At 57.8% G+C, this 26,444-nt stretch overlaps 1 protein-coding gene across 1 annotated transcript; it reads right to left on the reverse strand.

The window, feature by feature from the left end:
• Positions 1-1,764: 1,764 nt before the first annotated feature.
• On the reverse strand, positions 1,765-26,444 carry SDC1 (syndecan 1). Its single transcript, XM_061211373.1, has 5 exons — positions 26,104-26,444; positions 6,147-6,228; positions 4,724-5,202; positions 3,987-4,122; positions 1,765-3,844 (listed from the first exon to the last, which is right to left on the reverse strand). The coding sequence occupies exons 1-5, from the start codon at positions 26,167-26,169 to the stop codon at positions 3,675-3,677; spliced, it is 933 nt and encodes a 310-aa protein (XP_061067356.1). The 5' UTR covers positions 26,170-26,444; the 3' UTR covers positions 1,765-3,674.

The raw sequence follows: 26,444 nt of genomic DNA on the forward strand, positions 1-26,444 counted from the left end.
GAAAACGCAATTTCAAGCAGAAACTGGCTGCAAATTAAGAAGGCAACACAATCAATCTAAGAGAAGATGGCTCATTAGTTTAGAAAATAACTTGAAAGAACTCAGTGGAAATGCAGCAAGTCCCCCATCCCCATACAATGTACAAACTGGCATACTCGGACATGGACACACACACACACACACACACACACACACACACAGGCCACATGGGCGTGATCTAAAGGTGAGGGGAAAATGAAATAGTGCTCAATTGCTCCGTTCTCGGGCGGGGGGGGGGGGCGGGAGGGGAGAATCTTGGGAAAGCAGAAAAGAGAGAAGGAGAAGGGGGTCAAGGTCGTGGGAAGTAGGGCAGCAAGCTGACATCTGAGGATAGATGGGCAGAGAGAAATTGCTTGAGGCCAGGACACTAGAGGAACCCCTTCACATTTTCATTTCTTCACTGTTCGTCTCAAACACTCAGGAAAGCCTGTTTTATGGCACCACGCCGTGCTGGCGGTGCCCTGGGATGGGGGTGATCCGGGGCAAGCACAGAGCAGTAGGGGTATCAGCAGAGTGAGAGGAGAGTGGTAGGCGGGGCGCGGTTTAGCCCATTTGAATACGAGGAAAGCAAGTGGCCCGGGAGGCTGGGGTCTTGGGACTGTGCAGGTCCCACATTGCGGGGACGTCCTCCCCAGTCCTACTGTCACCCAGAGTCACCATTGCGGGCTCAGGGGTCGTTGTGAGCTCACTGGCATGCAATCATGGGCAGGGTACTTACCCTCCATACTGCAGGTTTTGCCTGCAAAGCGAGGATAAGTCATAGAAGTGTGTCTCCAACACGGCTGAAGTTTTTCCCAGTGAATGAAATCACCCAGGTGCTATGTCTAGCAGTGTCCAGCCCACAGTGAAAGTATTAATATCCAGGTGGCCAGTTCTGCAACTGTGCCCTTACTGTCCAGTCTGGGGACAGGCAGAAAATAGACAGTGTTTGTTGAATGAATGATCTGAGGACTTTGTCTCTGCCTCTGAACCCTTCAAGCACAATGTGTCGGTTCAAGCACAATGTGTCGGGGAGAACAGAACTCACTCTGCAAAGCCGCCCTGAACCCACAGTGCCCACCCCATCAGCAGGTGCAGGGCCCTGGGAGCAATAGTCCCTGCCGCTCTGTGTTCCCAGGACACACTCGGGCTCTGGTGTCAGGGGCTGGCCTGCACCCAGGGCCAGAGAGCAGGTCTGGTGCCAAGGGCCCCAGGTGGGGAGACCTGCCATGGAGGGGCACCTGAGGGGCTGGGAGGGGGTCAGCAGCCTGGACGAGAATGAAGGGGAGGGTGGCTAGATGCCCTTAGAACACTAGGGTTCCTGCAGCGCACTGCGTTTTTTCAACCCCCCAAATTTTCATTATAGTTTTCCCCTAACATGCAGACTTTTTTAGACCTTTGGCACTGAGACCGTTTGCTCGTGAGTTTCCAGGAGTTGTACAACAATGAGCAAACAGAATAGGTAGCAAACTTTGAGTCAGCAGGGAGCCTTGTGTCCTTGGGGAAGGGAATGATCTAGAAGGAGAGGCTGGGCAGGACAGAGTAAGGCAGAGAGTAAGGCCTAGGAGGAGGTGAGATGAAGATCTGACACAGGGCTTGGGGGAGGGGGGCAGAGGTGGACACGGATTCCCTAACAGCAAACGGGACTGGCTCCCATCCTGCCACAGCACAGAGCCAGGCTCCCCACAAGAAGGTGACAGGCAAGGACATCACCAGGCCAAGAGGAGATTCAACCACCACCACAGCCCGAATGACAAGTACCGTTTATTAGCTACATGAATGGGCCCAGCCATGGGTTGAGCGCCGTCCCATGGACCAGCAGAGATGAGCACGGTCACAGCCCCTTCTCCACCCCAGAGTCGTGTCCAGTCATACACTCTGGTAGAAAGTCTCTGTATGGAACACAGGGCACAAGTTCCCTTCGTTGGGCAGGGCGTCTCTCCGAATCACAGACGGTCCCCTCTCGGAGCGGCCAACAGAGTAGCTGGAACGTTGTCAAATTAAATAAGCAACCACAGGAGTTCCCAGGAGCCAGGGCTGGGGGTCTCTGGTCCCAGCAAAGGTGTCTGACAGGCAGGCCTTGGCTCCAGGCCTCCATGGGGCACATGGCCTCGGATCAAACTGGACTGGGGCTGACACAGCTTCGTCACCATTTAGGAGACTGTCCTTCGAACTTGGCAACACGGAAATTTATATCAGGCCTTGTATAACCTTGAATGAACCTACCAATCTCCAGAATAATTTCAGCAAAGACAAAAAACAAAAAAACAAACAAACCAGAGGGACTCTGGCCCCAGAATCCCTCCCCACGGGAAAGATGAAGGCACAGAGCTTTTAGCCAAGTTTCCCAATATCATTGGCGTTTAGAGAAAAGGCTGGTCACGGCCACAAGACCAGCACAGAAAGAAGCAAAGGCAGTAGAGTTCACATGACTACTTTATATTAAAGTTTATTACATCTGGAAAATCTACTGTACAGGGAAAAACCCATTGGATTAAGCAGAGTTTTGCCAAAAGCAAAAGACTATCAACTCTTTGGAATATTCCTGATTCCAGCCCAGAGTCAGGCCACAGGAGCTAATCAAAGTGAACCTGGTCCTTCATGGGGCAGCTCAGTGGCAGGTAGGGCCAAGACCCCTCTCGTCACCTTCCAGGAGAAAGTGTCCCCCAGAGATGGCATCAAAGGAAGGGCTTGGTCCTCTCTCCTCGATCCCCAAGCCTGAGGCTCCAGGATTCAATTCTCACACAGGCTCCCCAGCATCCCAGCCACTTGGGCCATGGCCCTGGCCCCGAGTTCATGGACACAGGCATGACTGCTCAAAGAGGTGATCACCCACGGCAGCCGGGATGGGCCAGCCCACCAACAGGGCCACCCAACAGACATTCCATACCCTGTTGCACACGTGAGTGACAAACTCAAGAGACAACACACGAACTAAGCCTATATGTTGGCTTCTGGATTTGGTTCTCCTAGTCAAAAAAAAAAAAAAAAAAGTCTTCTTAACCCTGATGCTGTCTCCTGACCATAGATTAGGGAAGCAGGATGGGGGATAACCAAATCAACTTACTTAACTTACCTCTGAAGTAACAAAGTCTACTGGACTATAAACAAAGAAACTAGAGGAAACATGTGCAAAAACAATTTGACATCTAAATTAGACCTCTCCACAAAACAAAGTGAATTCCGACAGAGCCCTGACCTCCTGTCCCCACCACTCAGCGGGACACACCCCCAGCCAGGCCCGCTGGTCTCTACCAGTAAGTGCTACAGACATGTCAGCCCTCAGCCACAGCATCTTCCAGCCATCCGGGTCCCGAGCAGCGGGGTCCCCTTCTCTCCAGAGCTGAGCCTAGGGACGGGCTGCTCCGGTTTGGAGAAACTGAGTCAGCGTGGTGGGCTGCCAGGTGCCGGCTGTGATGGAAAGGTCAGTCATATGCAAGAAAGCCCTTGTGCCCAAGTCTCCAGGCAGAAGTCAGAGAAGCGGAGACGAGCCCTCTCCCCGGCACGCCCAGGACTCCGCGGGAAGGGAGCCGCCGGCGGGGCTGGGTGCGCCAGGAAGGTGGCGTGGTGGAGGAGCGCAGGGTCTGCAGTTCTTCACAGAAAAGGCAAGTGGGGGCCTAGCGAGTGGCAGGGGGAGGGGAGAGGCATCCCCCCCATCAGGCGTAGAACTCCTCCTGCTTGCTGGGCTTCTGGTAGGCCCCGCCATTGGCTTGTTTTGGTTCCTCCAAGGAGTAGCTGCCCTCGTCCTTCTTCTTCATCCGGTACAGCATGAAACCCACCAGGCATACAGCAAAGATGAGTCCCACGAGGCCTCCGGCAATGACCCCTGGGGCGGGCGGGGAGGACAGAGGCCAGCTGAGCTCGGCTGCTCCTTGGGCTGAGTGGCGGCCCCGCCAGGGCTAAAGACAGCCCCCCGCCCCCAGAGCAGTAGTTTGTCCCCCATCCTACCCACCGGAGAGAAAACTCACCTCCCAGCACTTCCTTCCTGTCCAGGAGGCCCTGCGAGGCTCCCGTGGCCCCGGGATCCCCTGGGGGCCCATTCCGCTGGCCAGGTTCCACAGTGGCCCCGGCTGAGTTCTCCGCGGACACGTCAAAGGTGAAGTCCTAGGGGAGGGCAGGTATGGGATCAGGTTTGGGAGACCACAGCTAAAGCTGCATCCAGGTCCACTTCCAGCTTCCCTGGTCACCTCTGCCACCAGCTCAGACACACCCAAACCCAGGTCCCTCTCGCCACATCACACTGGACCCTGCTGGACTGTGGCAAAGGTATCCCATCAAGTGATATAAAGCCCACGTTTTTATGTGAAAATAAATAGGCTCATTTTAGTGTAAAGTGTAACATTACCATGATGCTATAAGACGAAAAATAAGACCTGGTAGAACTTTCACACTCGCCGCAGAGGCGTACGTTTTAGGAAGCCCTGTCTTCGGGGATCTTGAAGGGCTCTTTTGCACTGGTCTCGTACTTAGTCTGTCCCGCCCTGGGCTCAGCCCTGGGGGCAGGGGAGGATGGGACCTCGGGACCCTGCCTTCACTGTGGGGATTACGACGTGCTCACAGGGCGTAGGGGGTTGGCCGTGCCAGGTGTCCAGGCCAGTGCCCCCCACCCAATGCACTGTGCCCCGCCAGGCACTAAGGGCCACCCTACCCACTGGCCACCCAACGTCCCAGGAAGTGCAGAGGACGACAGCGGGCCGACACCCACCTGCTCCCCAGAGTCCTCTCCTTCTGGGAGCTGGGTGGAGGCTTCATCCTCAGCAGCCTTCTCGGTGGCAGAAGAACCTCGATCCTCCACGCTAGGAGCCTGAGGCTCGGGCTGACCGTGACCTGTGGGAGCTGAGGTCTCGTGGTGGTTAGGCTGCACGTCCCTGTGGGGATGGGAGGTGGCAGGCCCCTGGGCCGTGGTGGCTCTGGCTGTTGATGCCCAGTGGGTGGTTGGGTGCAGCGTGGTTTCACTGGGTGGGTGGGTGGCCTCCTTCTCCTGGGCGGTGAGGCCAGGTTCCACCTCTGCCAGGAGCACCACCCCTCCCTCCTCAGGCTGTTCTCCAGTCGGCAGGATGGAGGTGGAGGTGGCGGTAGTGTCCGGGCGGCTGGGCTCTGGAGCCGTGGGCATGGCCGTCAGGAGGCCCTTGTCCTTCCAGGTGGAGGGGGTCTGCTGTGACAAGGTGATATCTGGCAGAGCACCTGCAGGGCCAGAAGCAAAGCGTGTGGGCTGAGGGAGGCCCCTGAACATCAAGACCAGCCAAGCTCAGGCCATGAGGAAGGCCTGGCCAAGGACCCGAGGCTCTGACTTCCAGGCCAGCACAGCAAACCCCTCCTCCCGTGAGAAGCTGTGTTTCCTGGGGTAGAGCTGCTAAGGCGAAACTCAACTTTGGAAAATGAACTAGGAAAGCTGCCCTTTTCTGCTGCACGTACCTGGGGACAGCCTGGTCTCTGGAGCCATCTGGGAAGGGATCTTTCCTGCGACTGCCGAAGCCCGCTCCCTGGGTGGGGGCATCCTTAGGGGCCTGAACGCCATATCCCCGTACACACACCTCTCTGGCCCCCTCCCTGATCCACCTGCCCTCTCCCCAGCCTCCCAAGTACAGAGGACTGTGTCTTACGTCCTAGCTCCCGGGCCCCTGCCTAGGCCACTTTCCCCAGGGATGACCATAGCCCTCTTCTGAGGTCTAGTTCAAGAGCACCTCCTCAGAGAGCCTCCCTGACCATCTCTAGGCTCAAGGATTTCATTCCCCCAGGGAAAGGGGAAATAGGGAAGATAAAGAAACATTTATACCGCACTAGGCTCTGCACAGCCTAACAGCTCCCAACCTTATGAAGTCAAGATGTTATTCCCATTGTACAGATGAGGAAATAGAGGCTTGGAGAAGTCAAATCACCTTCCAAAGATTGCCCAGTGAGTTAAAAAGGAGAACACGAGCCCAAGTCTGTTTGCAGCAGGCAGCCCCCAGGACCTCGTGGAATCCACACCCTTCCCACCTCAACCCACACATGTTTTCTCCTTGCAGCAGGGTGCCCATTCTCTTCCCTAGCATCACCCTTCTGGCCCAGCTATGGGGGCTGTCTGACCGCCACCCCCAGCCCACGGCCTGGTGCCGTCTTGGGGTGGAGCCCTCATGCCCACTCACCTGCGCCCGAGCCAGAGAAGTTGTCAGAGTCATCTCCAGAGCCATCCTGATCTTCGGGGGGCACATTTATAGCCACAGTTTGCTGGAAAATGATCAGAAAAGAATATGAGTGGAGGTTTGGCTGGGGCCCTGCTATTCTGGGGTCCCCATCCTAGGTAGCTGAGTAAATCATGCACCCCCCTGCTCCCCAAACACACACACCACTACACACAGCACAGGAAGGAAGCCCTCGTGTGTGGCTCTGGAACCCTCGGTTCCGGGCTGCCCCTTGGTTCCCTGCCAACACACACACACCCCCTAGAAGCTCAGTCTGCTCAGGGCGCCCCAGACCTCTCAGAGGAGCAGACAGACAACACCACTAGTGGGAACAGAGACTGTGGCCCCCCTGGGACCAAAGCCCACCCTACACTGAGAATCAGGTCCTGGGGGCCACTGACCAGGGAGCTTCAGGGTCCAAGAGTGGGGCTTTCAAGGGCCCCCCGGAACAACATCACAACCACCTGGCTCCAGGAAGGCCACCTCCAGGCATGCTGAGCACCAGGGTGTGGACACCGAGGGCCCCACGGCAGGGAGGGGCAGGGATGAGCGCAGGGTGAGTTGCCTGTGCTGAGGCAGGCCTGGCCACGATGCTCCTTCCCACACTCAGCCTGTTTTCTCATCCACTGGAAAAACTGGGTCCAGACCCACTTGGGGAAGGAAGGACAGGACATCCATCAGCCTGGGGATAGATGAGGCTGATCTAGAAGGGACCCTGAACTAAGGAGGCAAATGGTCTGTGAGCCTGGGATGGGCCCTGTGTGCAAAGAGCCGCCCCAGGGATGCTGCCTGTCTGGCCGAGCCTAAGAGGCTGCAGGTGCCAGACTGCAAACATATACCCAGGCCCTGAAGCAGGGGCTGTGCCAGCAGGGACAGGGAGTGGGACCAGGCGGAGGCAGGACACACCACACACAGCCGAGCTGGCCTGCGCGGAAACCCGGCGGCCGGGGGGACCGCCCCCACCCCTAACACTGGCTCCAGGACAGCAGATGGTGAAGGGAGGACCCAGCAGCCAGGTGGCAGGAAGAGTAGCCATAAGTATCCTGTTCAGCAACAAGACTTTGACCCAAATGACCCCGTGCTGCAGTCCCAATGTCAAGGGCCAGAACAAAGAACGAATGAAGAAGCAGGACAGCATAGTTCAGAGCACATGGGCTCTGCAAGCCCCCCTGACCTCTGCCACTTACTAGCTGAATGGCCCTGAGGACATCATTAAACCTCTTACGGCCTCAGTCTTCCCATCTTTAAAATGGGGACGGCAGTAATATCTACATCCCAGGACTGTTGCAGAAGTTTAATGAGGTTATGCATGAAAAGAACCTAACAGAGCCTGGTTCGCAGTAAGGGTCCCACCAACAGTGGTGGCTACTCTAAGTTGGGGAAGCAAGAGCCACTCAGCCAGGGGAAGAGGATTCTGGGGCCTGTCTAGGAAGAGGGGGAGTGGAGGTTGGTAGGGTTTCAGGAGAAGAGGGGGCAGAAGGGAGCCAATTCATGGGCAGCTCTGTGCAGACCTGTCAGAGAGCAGGCCCCGCCCAAGGCTGGGCTCCAGGGAATGGGCCTCCTCAGCCCAAGAGGCGTCGCCAGGTCCTGGCCACGGGCCACGGGCCCTCCCTCTTGAGTGGAGCAGAGCAGGGAGGGACAGGCAAGACCTTTGGTCTCCTGAGGCAGAGCTGGATCAGGTGGAGGCTCCATCCAAGGGCCCAGGTCAGAGGGAAGCTTCAGAAACGTGTAGAAACCGTGAGGCTCAAAATACCACTGAGCTTCCTTTGAAAGTACAAAACGCACACTGTACCTCCTCCCCTCTCCACCGCCCCCCCGCCCCCCAAGAGAAAAGTTTTGGCCGCAGCAGGGCCTGTATGAGCTGCCACGGCCCATCCACAATGCACAGTCACAGACCCTGGCCTCCACCTGCGCCTCAGGCCACATCCTGTCTGTACTGTCCCCAGGTGGCACCTCAAACACCTGTCCTGCCTCCACGGAGCTTCGATCGAAGCTGACCCTCGCCTCCCCAAAGCTCACCCCCTCCAGTAACAAAGAACACCGTCCCCCAGGCAGGTGCAGAGTGGGTACCCGCACCCTAACATACCCCCGCCTCAGGCCCCGGCAGATGCTCCCAACAGGGCAGCTTGAGGGGGACAAGCATTCAGGGGACACGCCCCACCCACACTCACCAAGACCCCCCTTCACTTCGCCCAACACCCTCGCAGCTCTGGAGGAGACCCTAGGCGGCAGTGCTCCAATTCCCAGCCTTGGGCAGAAAGCTGGACCTGGAGCAGGGGGCCAGGGCCGCAGCCATACCAGCCTCGGCCGTACACTGTGAAGCAGAAGCCAGGGTCCCCGGGCCCAGGCCCTGTTTCACAGACGGGGGCACTGAGGCCTGCAGAGAACACAATGCACCAGGACCCCGTCCACCTTGGAGGCACCGCCCAAGATGCAGGCAAAACCAGGGAGGCCCAGCCTCTCACCTACACAGAGAGGCCCCAACAGGTTAGCAGTTTCCCAAGAGAAGGGCTTCTCTCAGGACTAGATAAGACTTTGGATCTGCCCAGTCCCTAGAAACCATTTGTTCCCTCACCTTATCACAGTCTTGTTTATACAACAAGCTCTTAAGCAAACACCTTCTCCCCTGAAACCAGCTCCCAGGCCTCAGGGCAGCCTCTCCCCTTTGGGGCTGGGTCTCCACCAAGGGGAGAGGCTGTAGTGATCTCCCAGACCTCCAGCTTGAACCTCCAGTGACAGCCTCAGCTCCCTGTGGAGGAAGTTAGCAGAAACTGCTGAGGTTGAACTTGGATCACCAGGTGCCAGCTGACTCTGGAGTTTGGGGTGAGACTTCCGGTTTCACCAGCAGGCCTGCTGTGCTACGAGCCTGTGGTCAGCTGCCTCCAAAGCCCCATATGGGGCTCTCCTCGGCACGGCCTCTGACACTGTTCTGAGACCACATGGCCACAACTCAGGGATGCCAGGGGTGGGTTGGCCCAGTTTGGAACCCACTTCAAACAGCCTGGGAAGACAAAGGCGAGCCAGCTGTACCTTTAATGGGGCCCTTTAACCTCTGTAAGGCCCAGGAAAATCAGTTTTTTGTACAACAAATCAAAAGCCGTATGAGAAGGTCTAGATGTTCACACCTTTGGTCTGCTCAAGGCAAAGGCCAATTTGGTCCTTCCCACACACAGCACAGACCCTGGAAGCCCAAGGCCTGAAAGACCAAAGCCAAATGGTCCCAAATTGTTTCTAGGGAGTGCGCAGATCCAAAGTCTTATCTAGTCCTGAGAGAAGCCCTTCTCTTGGGAAACTGCTAACCTGTTGGGGCCTCTCTGTGTAGGTGAGAGGCTGGGTCTCCCCGGTTTTGCCGGCATCTTTCGCTCAGGTCGGGGGGCAGACACGTGGAGCCTGGGGGACAAGGAACATGAGAGGAACGGCCAGCCCATCTCATCTCAGCCACACTGGTCTCCGGGCCACACCTGGGGCGGCGTGAGGAGGACACCCCGAGAGAGGACCTGGGGTCAGGGGTCTGGCGGAGCAGGAAAGGGAGTGTGAAAGGAGGGAGGCCTTCTCTGACACTGGAAACATTTTCCATCCCTTTCCTACCATTATCCTTTGATTTGAGGCAGGCAGGCCTGAGATCAGCATCTCCCAGAGATAAGGGTGAGGGTCTTGCCAATGGTCACCGGGCAGTGAAGTATCTGCAGACTTGCAGGCAGTGTTTGCTCCCTTCACCTGCCATTTCTCTCCCTCCCCTGCCCCGAAGGACCACCTTCCCTGATGGTCCAGCTGTTTTAAGGGAAACTTGCCTAAATCTCCTCAATGCACTGCAGGCCCCAGGAGCCATGGGATGAGCATGTCATCCTCAACAAGTAAGAGTTCCTGGGCTTCCCTGGTGGCGCGGTGGTTAAGAATCCCCCTGCCAATGCAGGGGACATGGGTTCGAGCCCTGGTCCGGGAAGATCTCACATGCCGCGGAGCAACTAAGCCCATGCGCCACAACTACTGAGCCTGTGCTCTAGAGCCCGCGAGCCACAACTACTGAAGCCCGTGCGCCTAGAGCCCGTGCTCTACAACGAGAAGCCACCCACGCACCACAACGAAGGGTGGCCCCCACTCAGCGCAACTCGAGAAAGGCCCGCACACAGCAACGAAGACCCAATGAAGCCCAAAATAAATAAATTAAATAAATAAATTTTTTTAAAAGGCAAACCATTAAAAAAAAAAAAAAAAAAAGTTCCTGACCCCTGCCAGCAGCTGAGACCAAGATGCCAACCCAGCTTCAGAGGTGGAGAGAGGATGGCATGGACAAGCAGGGTCAGGGCTACCAGGGGCTAAGGGTCTCCATCACCAGGTTGTCAGCCATTCCCAAGAGCATGTCGGGAGTCTGTGGGCAGAGGGCTGGCAGAGAAAGCTTCAAGAAGGCAGCCTCAAGCCCACTCCTGCCATCGCTCACCCCACACTGGCCATAGGAGGGCCACCTCCATCTGAGCAGACCTCTGCCCAGGCTGGCCCAGGAGGCCTGGGGCTGTGTTGCAGCATTCCTCCAAGACACCTTGGGCATAAGCATGAAAGTTCCTTGGGAGGGTCACAAGTCAGGATACCAAGTGGGCGTCTCAGAGACGTTCAGGTGAAGGGCTTCTAACTCCAGGCTGACTGAAGAGGTTGCCTGTCTGACCCCCGACCCCAGCACCCCATCAACCCACAGCCGTCAGATCCAAAGACCTGTGGTTTCCAACCCACACCCTGAGTCACTAATGTGTTACCCACTGCTTGATCTAAGTGGTGGATAAACACAAATCCTTTAAAAAGCATTACTGAAGGGACTTCCCTGGTGGCGAAGTGGTTAACAGTCCGCGCTTCCAATGCAGGGGGGCCTGGGTTCGAGCTCTGGTCAGGGAACTAGATCCCACATGCATGTCGCAACTAACAGTTCACATGCCACAACTAAGGAGACCACCTGCCACAACTAAGACCTGGCACAACCAAATAAATAAATTAAAAAAAAAGAAAAAAAGCATTACTGAGGTCACATGCCAAAAGTACAATATCACGCAAGGTCCTTTGATAGTAAAGAGAGTCTTCAACTTCAAAACTCAGGGGACCATCATCCAGGGGTTTTGGGGAGAAGAGAGGGTAAGAAATGGTCTCGTCTTGGCCTTGGTGAGCTCCCAGGTATAGCCCCCACTCCAGGACGCTTCTGGAAGGGGGAGCTGCACAGGCTGGGGTACAGAGGGTCACCCCACTGGGGACGCTAGGGCCGGCAGATGAAGCCTCCAGCCAGACCCCGGAGAGGTTAGGACAACATTCAGCCCTGAGTCACAACTTCGGTGACGCTGTGGCCTCACTGGTGTGGCAGCCTCTGCAGCAAAGTGGGAAAGGGAGGTTTAGGTATCTGTTGGTTGTAAGGCTTGGGTGTGGTGACAGAAGCCCTGGCTGCCGTGGTGGGAGCTCAGTCACTGAATCCACAAGGATAAAGAGCTGCCCCTTGTCACAGTGCCCAGGTCACAGCCTTTCCCAAGCAGCCAGCCTTGGTGCCAGTGCTGGGGCTGAAGACAGCGGGTGAAGGGTAGGGGCCCAATTTGTTCCATGAGCCCAGGCTGAGGAGTCTAAAGGCAGGTGGGCCGCACAATCACACCAGGATAAACACTCCTCGTTCCCATCCCACCAAAATCCCACCCAACAGCAGGCATTCTCGGGAGGCTTAAATGAGATTCATGGTTTTTTAAAATCTTTTTTACCCTCCTCGGTTTCCTGGTCAGATCTATGGATCTAAGGGAAAAGAGCTGATTCCCCCAACCCCACACAACTCTCGGGGGCTGAGGTGTCTGGGCTACAGAACCTCAGCCTTTGCCCCTGACCTGTGTATCAAGATGCCAAACTGGCCAAGGTGACATTCACACCATCACCTGCCTCCAGGCCAGGGGCTCTCTTCTTTGGGGTGCCTAAGCATCACCAGGAGACTGTTGGAGATGAAGTCTTCCAAGCTCCATCCCTGAGGCTGATTCAGTGGGTTTGGGGCAAAGGCCTAGGACTCTGCACGTTGCAAGCTCCAGCTCCTGTAGGTGGTCTGCAGACTGCACGTGGAGAACAACAGTCTGGACAGGAGAAGGCCTCACCCAGAGTGGCCTGGGGGCTGGGGGAGGCGAGACCCCACCCCCAGCCCCACTCAGGTCCAGTGTTCAAAGAAGAGGTACCAAGTAGCCCCGAAAACAAGTCCTAGGGACAAAGTGATCCGAGAAAGTTCTAGAACATTCTCTCTACATTTCTGATACATCCATTCTCTATAGTCAGTACACCGTAGTGCCTGCCCGGTCTGAGGAAGAGGCCTCGCCGCAGAGCTGGGAGAACCCCTCAATTCCCAGTAGTGCTAGAAACAGGAAACAAAGAAAAGCAACACTCGTCTGTCCTGAAGCTGAGCTGAGCCTCCATCCTGCCTGCCCGGGGCTGAGCAGGACCTCCTCGATTCTCCGGGCAACTCTCATCCCGTCAGCTGGCCTGATGCAGTGCCCAGGCTGAAACCAACAGGAGCCGCGCAGAGCCGCTGATGCCCTCTCTCGGGGGTGGGGGTGGGGGGGGCACCACCAACGAGGCCAAGGAGCTGAGAGGGTATGGGGAGCTGCAGAGCCTCGGTGCCATCGTCCCGGGGTGCCTGCCCGCCTAGGGGTGGCAGGGGAAGAGAATGTTACAAATACCCAGCCCCCTCCCGTGGCCCACCAAACGCCCTGGTGCCCGGCATCAGTGGGGTTTGTGACTCTGCCTTCCCTCATCGGAGGGATCATTTGCACTCCCTCCCTCAGCCCTTGCTAACACGGCCTAAGCACGGACCTGAGGGGCCAAGCAGGCCAAAGCATCTTGGATCAAGGGTCTCCGGGAAAGGACCAGAGCTAAGGATGCCGGGGGAAGAGAGTCCTGACCAGGGGGGCCACCCCAGGCGGAGGTCCTGCTCTACTGTTCCCTTGCTGGGGGACCTGGGCAGCTCTCTGCCTCTCACTGGACCTGGTTCCTGCCTGGACAACACAAGGGGCTTGGCTGAAGAGCCTAAACCCTCTCAGGGTTCTGACAGGCTAGGCTGGGCCCTGCGGCCCCAATTCCTTACCAGTGAGGCCAGAGTGGCGTGGGGGTGATAAACTGGCCACAGATGGTCATGGCGGGGTGGGTGGGAGGGCAGGACCGCAGCCCAGGGCCCAGGAAGACGCTGGGCTCCCCCTAGCCCAGGAGATCACGGTGGTGGTGCAGAAATCACTTCCTCTCTGAACGCCGCTTTCCTCACTTGGGAGCTGCCAGGGAGGCCTGCCGAGGCCACTGAGGAGGCCCGGATCTCCTGGCTTTGGCCTCAAGACCCTGAAATCTTCCCCCCACCCCCTCTACTTCCGGGAGGGAGGGGCCCCACCGGTGCCTCGGGGCAGCACCAGCATTTCCTGGCCTGACAGGCATGGTGATTTATCAGCTCACCAAGAACCAAGTCAGGCTGGGACCTGCAGAGGGGTGATGGGTACAGCTCAAGGCGGGAGGGGCCCGGGAACAGACAGGCAGGGAAGAGGGGGCTTCTTCTGCCCTCGCTCTGAGAACGTGCATCGGTGAGGGCACCCACAGGGGCCCCTGAGGAGGAGCACCTTTCAGGGGACCTCCTGGGCATGCACCCTTCCCCCCCCGCCCCACACACGACCCAACCTCAGCTGTTCCAACCCTGCCCCTAGGAGACAGACTTCACTGCTCTGGGGGATTCCACGGCAGGGCCGGGGTGCAGGGCGCCATCCACACTTGGCTTAAAGACCCTTTGCAGTAGCATTTCCCAGGGCACTGCACGTCAGGCCTTTCACAAGGGAAACCCGCGGTCAAGGTCATAGAGCCTTTCTCCCTTGGAGTACCCCAGGGGTCAGGCTTGTGTTGAAGGAGGGGTGATCCTGGCAGCCAGCTCCAGCCCCGATGCCCAAGCCAGGTCAGAGCTGCCACCAGCACCCCCGTACCCACCCCTCCGGAGAGCTGGCGCCTGCCTCACTGCCCGCGTGCCGAGGCTCGTCTTAGAACAGGCCCAGCTGAGGGCTGGGTGTGAGGCCAGGAGCTGGAAGACCAGTTCCTCTGCTTTTCCCCACCTGCCAGAACCTGGGCCAGGCAGGGTAGGATTCCACTTGGGCACTGAGCAAGGCCGCCTGGCCCAGCCCAGCCAGCCTCTGTGCCCAGCACTGTCCTGGGAGCCAGACAAGGGCTGGCCAGGGGAGAGTGACCAGACCTGGTACTGGAAAACCTGGGCTCTATTTCCAACTTACTGGATGACCTTGAAGAGACCTTGCCTCAGGGTGCCCTTCTGCACGACAGGGGCTTGGCCAAGAGGTCGAAAGGGGGGTCTGAGTCCCAAGTCTGTGGGTGGGGACTCAAGGCCCGCCCGGGAGGGGCAGCCAACCACCAACATGGGACTCAGCAGGGGGAGGACCCGCAATGGCAAGTGGGGGGAGGGGCACTTGATCACAGTGACTCGGGGTCACCGCTCTCCGCTTCCCAAGGGCATGATGGCCTAGGCAGGATGCTGGAGATGTCCCACATCAAAGTGACTCTGGAGATGGCAACTGTCAACCCACGGGGACAGAACAAGCAGCCAAGGCCCCCAGAGCCTCTTTCCCCGCCGCCCTGGCTGTCCCAACGAGACAGCTAAGGCCAGAAGCTCATGGCAGGATCCCCCAGTCGGACCCCATGAGGGCCCCTGGAGCTGCTCTCTAGCTGATTAATCCCCAAACTCCGCCTGGCTTGGGGGCCTGACACGTCTGGCATATGGGCTTCTAGAGACATCCTCCCCCTGCTCTGGCTAAATAAAGTGTCTTCAAGTTTCAAGGAGGCAGAAACTTGCAGCTTTTGACACACCTGCAGCCTCTGGTCAGGGCTCCAGCTGTGTGTATGTGGAGGGAGGGGAGCACTTTATCCTCCAAATCTCCCCAGCAGTGTCCGTGCAGTTACAGAGCATCCCTTTTAAGATGAAAATGCCTCTGGGAGGGCTAAGGGGTGCTAGTCACTCACACTAGAGCAGAAACTAGCTCTATGGGGGAAGGCTAGTTCTGGAACTGGGGCACTGGGGATGGGTAGGGGCTTTGGAAGATGGGAAAGGATTGCAAAAAGGAGGCTGAAAGATGCCAAGAGCAAATTTTTTAACCTGTGTCAGAATGTGGCTGCCAGCCAACCCCATACCCAAGAAAGAACGACGAAATTCCCTTTGCTCCTGCTTAAGCCACAGGTGTACATGGCTTCTCCTCCCACGTCCAGAAGAATAATGGGCTAGTCTGGGAACCTGCCTCTAGGATAAAGTACGATTCAGACCTAGTAGGCACTGAGGCTGCTGGAGCCCAGACAAAGACAAAGGAAGGTCAGAGTGTCCTTGAAGGGGTCCAGCGGCAGAGCAGAGCTGGTACTTTCCGGCCTGAGTGATGGAAGGCAGAATTTCCTGTGAAGGCCAGGTCTGAATAGGCTGGGCCTGTTCCCCAGATTACTGGTGGGACCCCCACCAATAAGAAGCAAAGCAGCCTGGGCCCCTTCACTGTCAGCCTGCCCTCCTCCAGTGGCTTCCTGATGGCTAGAAGGTTCGCACAGCTTCAAATGTCCAGCACTGAGTTCCCAGGCCCTGGCAGCCTCTGCACACAGTAGGTGCTAAGGCAGTTAAAAGGAGGACTGTGGATGCAGCCCCAGTCTTATGAACTCAGAGAAACCCCAGAAAGGGGAAGAAGCCCTAACACCTGCCCAGGACTCAGGACAGTCATGGGGCAGAAGGAAGAACCCAAGGATCTGACCTGGGCTGGGGGTGGGGGGTCACTTGAAAAATAGAAATATTGGAATTAGGTCTTGGGGGGAAAAATAGTAATCACGGCTAATATGTCTTGAGTACTATGTGCCAGGTACTAGTCTAGGCAGTTTACCTGAATGAATTCATTTACACCTCATGATAACCTTAGATTCTAGTACCAAACCCACCTTACAGATGAGAAAATTGAGGCAAAGGGGACGAGTCATCTGTCCCAGGGCACACAGCCACTGAAGTGCTTAGAGAGGGGGTCTGGGACCAGGAAGTCTTGCTCCAGCAGGCATGCAGTTAGCCACCCCATCACAGGGAGGACTGCGGGCTCTCTGACCCTCAGGGAGAAAACAGCCATCATTTCCACTGGAGGCGGCACAGGAGAAAGTGCAGAAGGAAGGAGGACCCTGGGGTGGGGGTGGAGGTGGGGGTGGGGGCCCTCCCGGGTGGGGGTGGGGGTGGGGCCCTCCCCCTTCACCCTGCAGCCTAGCCCCGCTCCCACTCCAGGGCACCCCTCAGTCTGCAGTTCTGGGCACAGGCCATGGGTCCCCCACAGCCAGGGGGCCCTGCTCAGCTGGCCTGAGACCCCCCCCCCAGGTGCCCCGGCATCTGGCTTCACCGGGCCTCTTCCCACTTTTTACCAGCCTAGCCCACACCTCCTCGGGGCAGGAGCCGGCCCCTGGCAAAGGCTCAGGCAGAGGCGAGCAAAGTCTGGCCTGACAGAGAAGGCTCATATTTCTGAGAAGGGGCAAAAGCCGTGTTTGTAGGTCCTGCTACATCAGCACCCTGGGGTAAGACCAGCTGGCCATTCACACTGAGTGACGACTACACAGGTCAGGTCAGACTGTGCCCCTCCCCCCAGTCACAGCCACGGGGGGCTCTCCCCAGGGGACTCCCTAAGCAGCGTCAGCCCCAAAGCTCTCCCAGACTTGCTCCTCTGAGCCCAGACAAGGAAGAGGCTCCCAATCACACCACACAGGTTATTTCACAGGATCTTTTCAAAAGCCCTCCGAAGCAGGACTTAAAAAATCCCATTTTACGCATAAAGAAACTGAAGCTTCGAGGCAGGTGACGAAACCTGCCCAGGATGCTCCGGGGAGGAAGCAGTGGAGCCTGGTAATGACGTGGGTTGCCCAGACTCCACGTCCTGTGCTCTTCCGGCCTCCGCACAACACCTCTCTCTGCGCCAGCCCCAGGTGGGACTAACCAAGGCAGACTGACTGGCCAGTTCTGGGTCCCACCTCGCCTGCCCAGGCCCAAGGTTTCAGGACCCCAGACGGGGCCCCAAATCCACTCCACAGGCAGGCAGACTCAGACATTCAGGCTCAGGCTGCCGCCACTACCCTGGGAGGAGAGCTGGACCAGGGCATCCACTGGACGCCCAGCCCCTAGATGAGGCTCTGGAAGGATGATCTTGTTCCACAGAGGGGTGGAAGGGAGAGGGGGTTAGGTTGGGGGTTTTCTGCTATTCACACGATTCCCAGAACCCAGGTGGCCTCAGCCACTCCTTCAGGGTCACCATGAAGACCTCAGGGCTGACTTCCTGGCCTGAGCCCTCCCGGAACTTTACAACAACCAGGCCTGCCCCAGGGAAACTCTGCACCTATGCTCACCCTCCGACCCCTGTCCCCTGCTCCCCAGTGCCTGTGGGGGGCAGGGAGGAGAGGCAGGGGCAGCACCCGAGGATCTCAGCTCAGCCCCAGCGGGCCCATTCTCCCAGCCCGGCAGGCCCTGGCCAGCCTGGAGGTCGTGCTGCCCAGGCCCTCCCCCCACGGCATCCTGGAGGAGTGTGGTCACCAGGGACAGCAGTATGGCCCCCAGCGGTTTTCTCCGGGAGAAGCTGGAGTGACCTCAGCCTCTACTATAGTCTCAGAGGTTCCTGAAACACCCTGCGAGCCCAAACTTGACCACATGTCCATCTGGGACACTCCCCAGAGATGGGACTCCAAGGCCCTGGACAGTGTTGTGGGCAGCAGGGATGTTGAGAAGCTACTAGAAAAAAGAGGCAATGCATTCTGTGCCCCTGCCACGGGACTGACACAGTCAAGTCCCCAAACAGGTCAGACGCGGCCAGGGCATCAGACGTGACATGGAAACAGCAGTGCAAGTTCTCAGGTCCTCCTGAGGCCTCCTGGGGCCCAGCACGTGCTAGGAGCTGGGGTGGACGAGCCACCTCGGACCTCCAGAAGTTCCCCCCCACCTCCCCACGCCCCACCAACCCTGGGCCAGGCCCCAGAACCCCGTCTCCTAAGCCTGCTGGGGGGCAGAAGGCACCCAATGAGGCCCAGCATGGCCACAGGAAGCCTCAGGCAGCCCAAGCGAGAAAGGTTGTGAATTCAACGTTCCGTGGTGGGACAAGTCTCTACGCTGCTCCGGAGACGAAGGGAGCCCAAGCGGGGTCCCAGAGCAGCACTGGCAGTCTCCGCCACTCCCGCTGCCTCCATCGAGGGGCCCCCTGCCCCAACACAGAAAATGCCCTGCCTTACGGCCTGAGTTCCTGATTTGAGGGGCTCTGGGATGAACCCTTTCTCAGGCTGAATGACCGTTGGTGGTCACTGCCCCCCTGGCCTGTCTGCACAGACCGACCCTGCTGTCTGGTCCCAGTAACGGCCACCCTCTCTTACACGCGGCCCCGGACCAGGCGCGGACCCTTCCCCACCTGCTCAGGGCCGTGCGCACGGCAGGCAGCCAGGCTCTGGGCTTTAGATCTGGTCAAGCCAGGTAGGCTTCCCAACCCCCCGCGCTTGCGGCAGAACTCTCCTGAAGCAGCAGGAGCAGAGGCAGGCCCCACCCAGACGCCACCAGCCCTGTGACACAGCCACGAGACAGTCACCAACATCCAAATGCGTGACCTCGCCTCTGCCTCTCAGCCGCACCCCCATTTCACACGTGAACTCACTGAGCCCCAGAGAGGCCCGTGCCCAGAGTCACTCAGCGGTAAAAAGGGTCGGGCTGGAAGCCAGGCCCCCGAGCCCTAGTCTTGCCTCACACACAGTGCGCTCAGGGGCAAGCTGGTTGGATGAGTCTCAGGGGAGGATCTGTGGGCCTGGCACCATGACTCAGCCGATGAGTGGAGCGATAAGCACGCGTGCCCGCCCAACTGCCACAACCTGCCCGCCGCGGCTTCCGTTCCTGAGGATGAGCGGACCTGGGGCAGGTGGCCAGGAGGCCTGGGCGTGTGCAGAGAACACCACCCGGCCCTCACCCCCAGCCTGACCTTGCCCAGGGGCCTCCATCCACCTCTGGTTCCCACACTGAGCCCTAAGTCCACCTCTTCCAAGAGCAGCCTGCCGCGACTTCCACCCCACAGATGAGCCCTCGGGCAGGCAGTGCTCCCTCGAGTCCCCAGAGGAATAATGTTGGAGGATTCTGAGTCCCCGCTAGGTCCCCCCAGGGCCACGTTCACCCTCCCCAGGACAAGGTCTCTTTGCAACCACATGGCTGTTAGAGCTGAAGCAGATAAGAGGGGCCGCTTGAGTGCACAGGGGAACTGAGACGCAGAGGGGCACGGACCTGCCCAAGTCATACCATGGAGGATTAAACTGAGACTAGGTGGGACAGGGGTCCTGGCCACCCTTGTCCGTAGGAATAACTTCCGCACTCTTCTAAAGCCAGGGATAGAGGAAGAGCTGCAGTTAAAAAGGGAGGGAGGGAGGAAGACAGCTTCCTGGTTTCTGAGGAGGAAGTTGCAGACAGGTGGTGACCAGGTTTCCCCAAATCTCAGACTGCAGCCTAACCTGCGGGGAAGCCCAGTGGGGAAATCGACGGGCCAAGCAAAGCCCAGTCATAGCTGCAACCCGTGCAGCGTGCACGCGCACACACGGCCTCTCGTGGGGCTGCAACCCTCAGGTGAGTCACTGGGCAGAGGAGTTTCTTCCCAGGGCTGAAGGCCAGAGGAAGAGCAGCCTCTCCATATAATTAGGCAGCACCACAGAGCCATAAACGCGGGAGAGAGACCCTCAAGCCTTCCCCCTCCTGATCCGACGGCCCCGAGCCCCACGACTGCCCAGTGCCTCCACAGCCTTGAGGCTCTGCCAGACCCCCTGGCTCCCCAAACCCACAACGGCATGACAGGCAGCAGGACCCTTTCCAGAAAAAGCTTAGCCCACCCTGGCCCGTGCCACCCCTCCTCTGCACCACTCCCCCGCAGGGTACCAAGCCCCAGGGAGCTGACCAGGTGCCCCTGCCTTGGACCTGGAAATGCAGGGGACTTCTAGGGCTGACTCCCCACCCAATGTCAGCATCCCAAGGACAGGCAGAGGTGGTAACACCACACAGATAAAGCTAGTGCTTCTGGGGGGGGCAGTGGAGGGGGCTCCCCACGTCCACCTGGAGCTGGAAGTTGCATAGTTGCTGAAGTGACCCCGAGCGCAGGGTCGTGCCTCCGTGGGTGAGGGGATGCCCACACGCCTGCCCTCTTTCCGCACTGCCGGGGCACTCATGGCCGCTCAGAGGGAGGTTCCAGAATGCACGCCCAACCTCTGCCAGAACAGCTGAGAGGGAAATGACACCGCACTGAATCTGTTCCAGGGTGCAGGATCCTGGCGCCAAAAGCCCTCTTTCCACAGACTCTGTTAATCCCCTTCCGTCTCTCTAGACACACTTACGCAGGCCCTCAAGGGGGGGCTTTCAACCCAAGACTCCAAAATTCGTTGCTGAAAAGAAGGAGGAAATCAGGAAATCGTTTGTTCTGTAAAAATCCCAGGGTTCCAGGACTAGAACTCATTTAATGACAATTCCTCATGGCTGCTCTTGCAGCGGCGGCGGGACCCGGCATTGAAGGGGCCGGGAGGTGAGCCCAGTACAGGAGCCACGAGTCCTGGGTTCTGGTCGCCCCACTGGGGCCACAGTGCCTGGCTTCGAGGCTTAAAAAAAGATCTACTAATTCCACAAATGTCTCCCCAGTGTCCACGATGAAAGTCAGTGCAGGCTGGTTGTTGCCCTGGGGACAAGCACAAGGGCAAACCTTGCTGGTTTCAGCCAGTCTCCTATGCCGGGTTCGTGGGGGAGACTTGCCAGTCCTTCAATTTCTTCACGCCATACATATATGCACACACGTATGTACAAATCCTGGTTCTCCCACATCGGCCCCTTGTAGGGGCTCACCTCTGCAGGCCTCATCCACAAAATGGGGACAATGACATACATGGTAAAGGTTTGGGGTAAATATGAAATAGGGATGCAGGAAAAGCATCGAGCACCCAATAGAAGGCACTCAATTAAAGGTGATCCTGGGCTTCCCTGGTGGCGCAGTGGTTGAGAATCTGCCTGCCGATGCAGGGGACACGGGTTCGAGCGCTGGTCTGGGAAGATCCCAATGCCGTGGAGCAACTAGGTCCGTGAGCCACAACTACTGAGCCTGCGCGTCTGGAGCCTGTGCTCCGCAACAAGAGAGGCCGCGATAGTGAGAGGCCCGCGCACCGCGATGAAGAGCGGCCCCCGCTTGCCGCAACTGGAGAAAGCCCTCGCACAGAAACGAAGACCCAACACAGCCAAAATTAAATAAATAAATGAATAATAATTAAAGGAAAAAAAAAGAGTCAGACCTAGGTTTTAAAGTGTCTTTTTTTTAAAAAAAAAAAAGGTGATCCTAATTCTATCGACAGCTAACTTTCCTCTGGCGTTTTCATTACCAAACACTTTCACACCTTCATTATGAAATGAATACGCAAATGACAGAATGAGGACAAGGAGAACAGGTATGATGTTCTCTTTACACAGGACACCAAGACTTGGCTGTGAAGTGAGTCGCCTGAGACTACGTGGTAAATTAGTGGCGGAGCAGAGACCCAATACCAGGGCTCTACCTCACCCAAAGCTGTTTCTGGCCTGCCAAACAGTATGGGTGCACTGCCACCCGAATAAAACACAGTGTGAAAAATAGAGACAGGGCCCAAGCTAAGAATGAGGGCCCTTCGCAGTGGTTGAGAATCCCCCTGCCAATGCAGGGACACGGGTTTGAGCCCTGGTCCGGGAAGATCCCACATGCCGTGGAGCAACTAAGCCCGTGCGCCACAACTACTGAGCCTGCACTCTAAAGCCCACGAGCCACAACTACTGAGCCCACATGCCACAACTACTGAAGCCTGCGTGCCTAGAGCCCATGTTCCGCAACAAGAGAAGCCACAGCAATGAGAAGCCCGCACACCGCAACGAAGAGTAGCCCCCGCTCGCCACAACTAGAGAAAGCCCACGCGCAGCAACAAAGACCCAACGTGGCCAAAAATAAATAAATTAAATAAATAAATTAAGAAAAAAAGAAAAAGGAATGAGGGCCCTTGCCAACCAGGATTTAGACGGAGTTAGCCTTACTGGGTCCAGGCTACCTGTGACTGGCAAGTCATTTACAACTTCAGCCAGGTGGAAGAACTTGGAACATGGGGTCATCATCAGGTGCTTACTCCAGAGGTCACTGACATCTGTTCCCCTAGGGAGCCCATAAGCACCTCCCTCGACAGCCTCTTTGTTATTCTAGGTACTATCAGGACACCACAGAGGTCATTGCTCACAGGTGAGACCCTTACTCAGCGCTGAAAACTCTTGTCTTAGAAATAATTCTAACAAATCTGACTAGTTTCTTAGTACTGCTGGAGAAAAGTGCCAGTTAGAACTGAACTGAAAAGCCGCTTGCTATACTTAGGCCCACAAATGTCACTTTTGGCTGCTATCAGACAGGGATGGAAGGGGAAAAAGAGCAAACCAGAATTCCAAGTGCACCAACAGAAGGGCACCAGGCCCAGGGGCAAAGTGCTCTTCACAGCTCAATAAACCCGGGAGACAAACGCCATAACCTAACATGGTGACAGCTATGAGGACCCTGGCATCCAGAGATTAAACTATGCTTAGTACTCTTTTGTTAATAAAGGAAGGGAAATAAATATTTCAGAGTCCCGCCCAAAGTAAGAATATTTTTGAGGGTAATAAGGATTCTTAGCTTCCTGAAAAAACCTGGATACCAAGGATACCTCATTCTCAAGAGACTTCAGTATCCAAAATTCTGCGGCAATAAAAAAGATTCCTCTATAAACTACTCCAAAATTCAAGCTTTTCATTAATTCTTTCCAGGCTCCTCTCCCTCCCTTTCTTATCCCTCTCCCCACCAATCTGGGTTAATGAGGTTTTATTGGAACCCACTATGAGCCACAGGTAGAGACTTAAACCAGCCCCACCCTCCCTGTGGAGCTCAAGCCAGGAGTGACATCACCTCCAGAAGGCTCTGAGCCCAGGCGGAGGAAGTTAATGCCTCCCCCCGCCCCACCCACTCCGCCAGGCCGTCGGGAAATGTCTCTACTAGCCCCCATAATTAAGGCAAAAAGGGATTTTCTGCCTTTCAAGAAAGGGAAGAGAGAAAGAGAGGAAACAGCAAATAACTTTCCAGAACAAGCAATTTTTCTTGCATGGCAGAAACAAAAGACCATGGGAATCTCACACACACACAACCACACGGAAACCTTTTTAGACAAACCTGTTCTCGTCTCTTGGGAGTGGTTTTGAGCAACCTCCTGCCCTAGCAGCCTTCCCTTGTCCAAAGTCAGGCGCCCAGGATCATACCCTACCTCACTGATCCCCAGGGGATTCTGACCTGCTTCCCACTGGGGCCAAAGTGAACCCTGGGAGAAGCCAGATCTCTGCAACCAGTGGACACCTTCTCCTATTTCAGCAAATCCCACTGCCTTATTTCTTTTAGGAAGAGGGTAGAAGAGGGCTCTGGGAAGGTACTTTATGCCCCCACTTTGAACCAAATATAGACAGCCACTGTAAAAGGGAGAGGACAGGGCTGGGAAAGAGAAAACAAACTACACTTAATAAACAAACAATCAAACAAACAAAAACCTAAGTTCTGAGCCAGTGTCTGACCCCAAAGCTTAGTGCTTTCAGGCTCAGCTCAACCACCCCCTCCAGGAAGCCCTCCCACCACTGCAGCTCTAAAGAGCCTCCCTCCCTTCCTCGTTTCCCCCTTGAAACTCAACTGCCCTGCCTTTCCATAATGTATCACATTTTCTAGGGTAGAAAAAAAAAATGCAGCATCTGCTCCTTCCCAGCACACAGAAAAAGTCCGGGAAACGTGGCCCACAGAGAATCTCTAATCCCATCTGCCTCCCCGTGTTAAAAGGCACTCTGGGATCCCCGCTCAGGAATGCCAGCCTCACCTAAGGCAAGCAAAGGAACCACCACCAGCACTCCTGATTCTGGCTGGAAATAGGTGGAGTACTGCTGAGGCCCCATCTTGTGCCTGGAGAGAGTGGGGCAGCCAGGAAAGGCCAGGTGGGCCAGGGAGGTAAGCTAAACACCTTCACCCTCTTCTCCAGAGTATTAACTATTGGTTCAAGGTGCAGTCTGAATCCCACAGAAGCCATGCTCTTCAAGAGTGAAGGAGAAGCCAGATGCCAACTTCTTGGACCTAAAAGCCAGGAGTGCTATGGAGACCCAGCTCAGATATCCTGTCCTTCCCCATGGCTACCCCAGATAGGGCACCCCACATGAACACTCCAACTCATCAGCAATTCAAGCGGCATTAGGGACCCTTTCCTGGACTCCAAAATGTTTCCAAGCATAACAGTCACCTGGGAAGCAAGGAGGGCACTTCACATATCAGCCTGAAGAGCACCTCACCTGAGCCAGACCTGCAAAATACCGCAAGGCTCTCAATAACTGGGAGCTACTATTATTATGGAGGGACCCGCTTTCAGAGGGTTGGCGTTGCTGAGGGACTTGTCCAGATAATACATTATAAGTGGAGGACCGGAGTACCCACTCCCGGCAGCCGCTCCTTCCCCTCCCACGTGCCTCCTTTTGCCAGAGCTAGGGAAGTCGAGCCGTCCAGATGTGGTGGCCAGAGACTGCCACTTCCGGCACGGGAAGAGCCCCTCGGTCCGCACCTCCCCTCTCCATCCCGGGGGATGGCCGACCCGGCCCGCGGGGAGGACCCCGGGACTCTAGCAATGGGTGTGGGGACTGGGGGGTGGACATGACCACCCAGCGGCCAGGGCTGACACCTGGCGGCAGCCCAGGTCCCAGCCCATATTAGGGACGGCGCTGCGGGGCGGTTCCCAGGAAAGGGTTACAGGGGCCGAGAACAAAGCGCCCCCTTTGGGGAAGGCGGGCCAGCGGACTGCGGCTGAGGCGGGAGATCACTTTCTGGGGACCCTCGGGATGCTCTTTGTCGGCCAGGTCCCTCTTCAGAGGGGACTCACCCCTCGCCAAAGGTGGATGCTGGAGTCCTACCCAAAGGCCTCCCCCCCCAGCCTCGGGCTCCACATTTGTCCCCCTTTTCCTCCAGCTCCACTGGGCGGGCCAAGGGACCCGCCTTCCCTCGGCATGGCTCCAGCACAAAGCCAGGCCGGGGGAGGGGAAGAGCCATTCGCGGGTCCACTCTCGGGGAAGCAGCCCGCGCGCCGCGGCGCCCAGCGCCGGCTCGCGTCCCTCCCCGGGCAGCACAACTTCAGCAGCCCAGAAGTTGGGTTCTTGCGGGTCTCTAGCATTCCGGGGCCAACTTCCCGGAACCTCCCTCTACCAGCTCGGCCCGGCTCCTCTCGGGCAGCCAACGGACAGCCGAGGACCCCGCCTCCGCCCGCCCGCCCGCCCCAGTCCCCCTTGCAGCCCTGGCTGGGGCTCCTTAGCGAACACGCCCGCCTGCTCCCGCGCCGACACCGCTGCGCCCAAACTTGCCTCCGCCCGAGGGGCCAGGAGCCGAGGCTCGGCGAGTCTGGTTTGAATTAGGGTCCGCGGACGGGGCGTAGTTGCCGCGATCACCGCATCCTCCCGGGTCACAGGCGGGGGAGCCGGCCGCCGCGGCGCCCGGGTTGACCGGGTGGGAGCCGGCGACCCCAGGCGCCGCCGCAGGCTGGCGGGCTCCTTCGCCTGTGGAACCGTTTTACCTAATTGAGCGTGGAGCCCCGGCGCAGGTTCCGCTCCACTGGGCGCCGCGGGTCCCGGGTCCCCGCCCCGAGCGGCGGCACCCGTGCGGCGCCCCCCGACGGCGGAGGTAATTGGGGCGGGAGCCCTGATTTCGGGGCTCCGGGTACCGGGGCCCGCCGGGCTAGCGCGGGAAGAAGGCAAGTCCCCGCTTCCCCTCCCCCTCCACGTGCAGCCGCCGACATCGGCGGCTCTGCCAACCCCGGCTTCCCGCCGCCTTCCAGCCCGGCCCCGGGCCGCACTCACCGGGAGGGCCGGCTGCAGGCGCAGCGCCAGAGCGCAGAGCCAGAGCCAGAGCGCCGGGCGCCTCATGCTGCCCGGACCGGCGGCAGGAGCGCGGCGAGCTGCGCGGGTCAGGGCTGCGCTGCGCTGCCCGGACTGCACGGGGCTCCGGGTCGGCTCCGCGGGTTGCGCTGCGCGCAGCTCCTTCGAGCGATGTCCAGCGCGCGGCTGGCTGTCCTAGGCGAGGGCTGCGGGGTCCGCCGGCTGCAATCCGCTTTCTACGGCTGGATTCCTCCCCGCTCAGCTCGGCTCCCGCCTGCACCTCTCCCGCCGAGCTCCGCCTTATAATAAAGCCGTAGGCCCTT

This window comes from Eubalaena glacialis, chromosome 14 (assembly GCF_028564815.1).
Source record: "Eubalaena glacialis isolate mEubGla1 chromosome 14, mEubGla1.1.hap2.+ XY, whole genome shotgun sequence".
NCBI lineage: Eukaryota > Metazoa > Chordata > Mammalia > Artiodactyla > Balaenidae > Eubalaena > Eubalaena glacialis.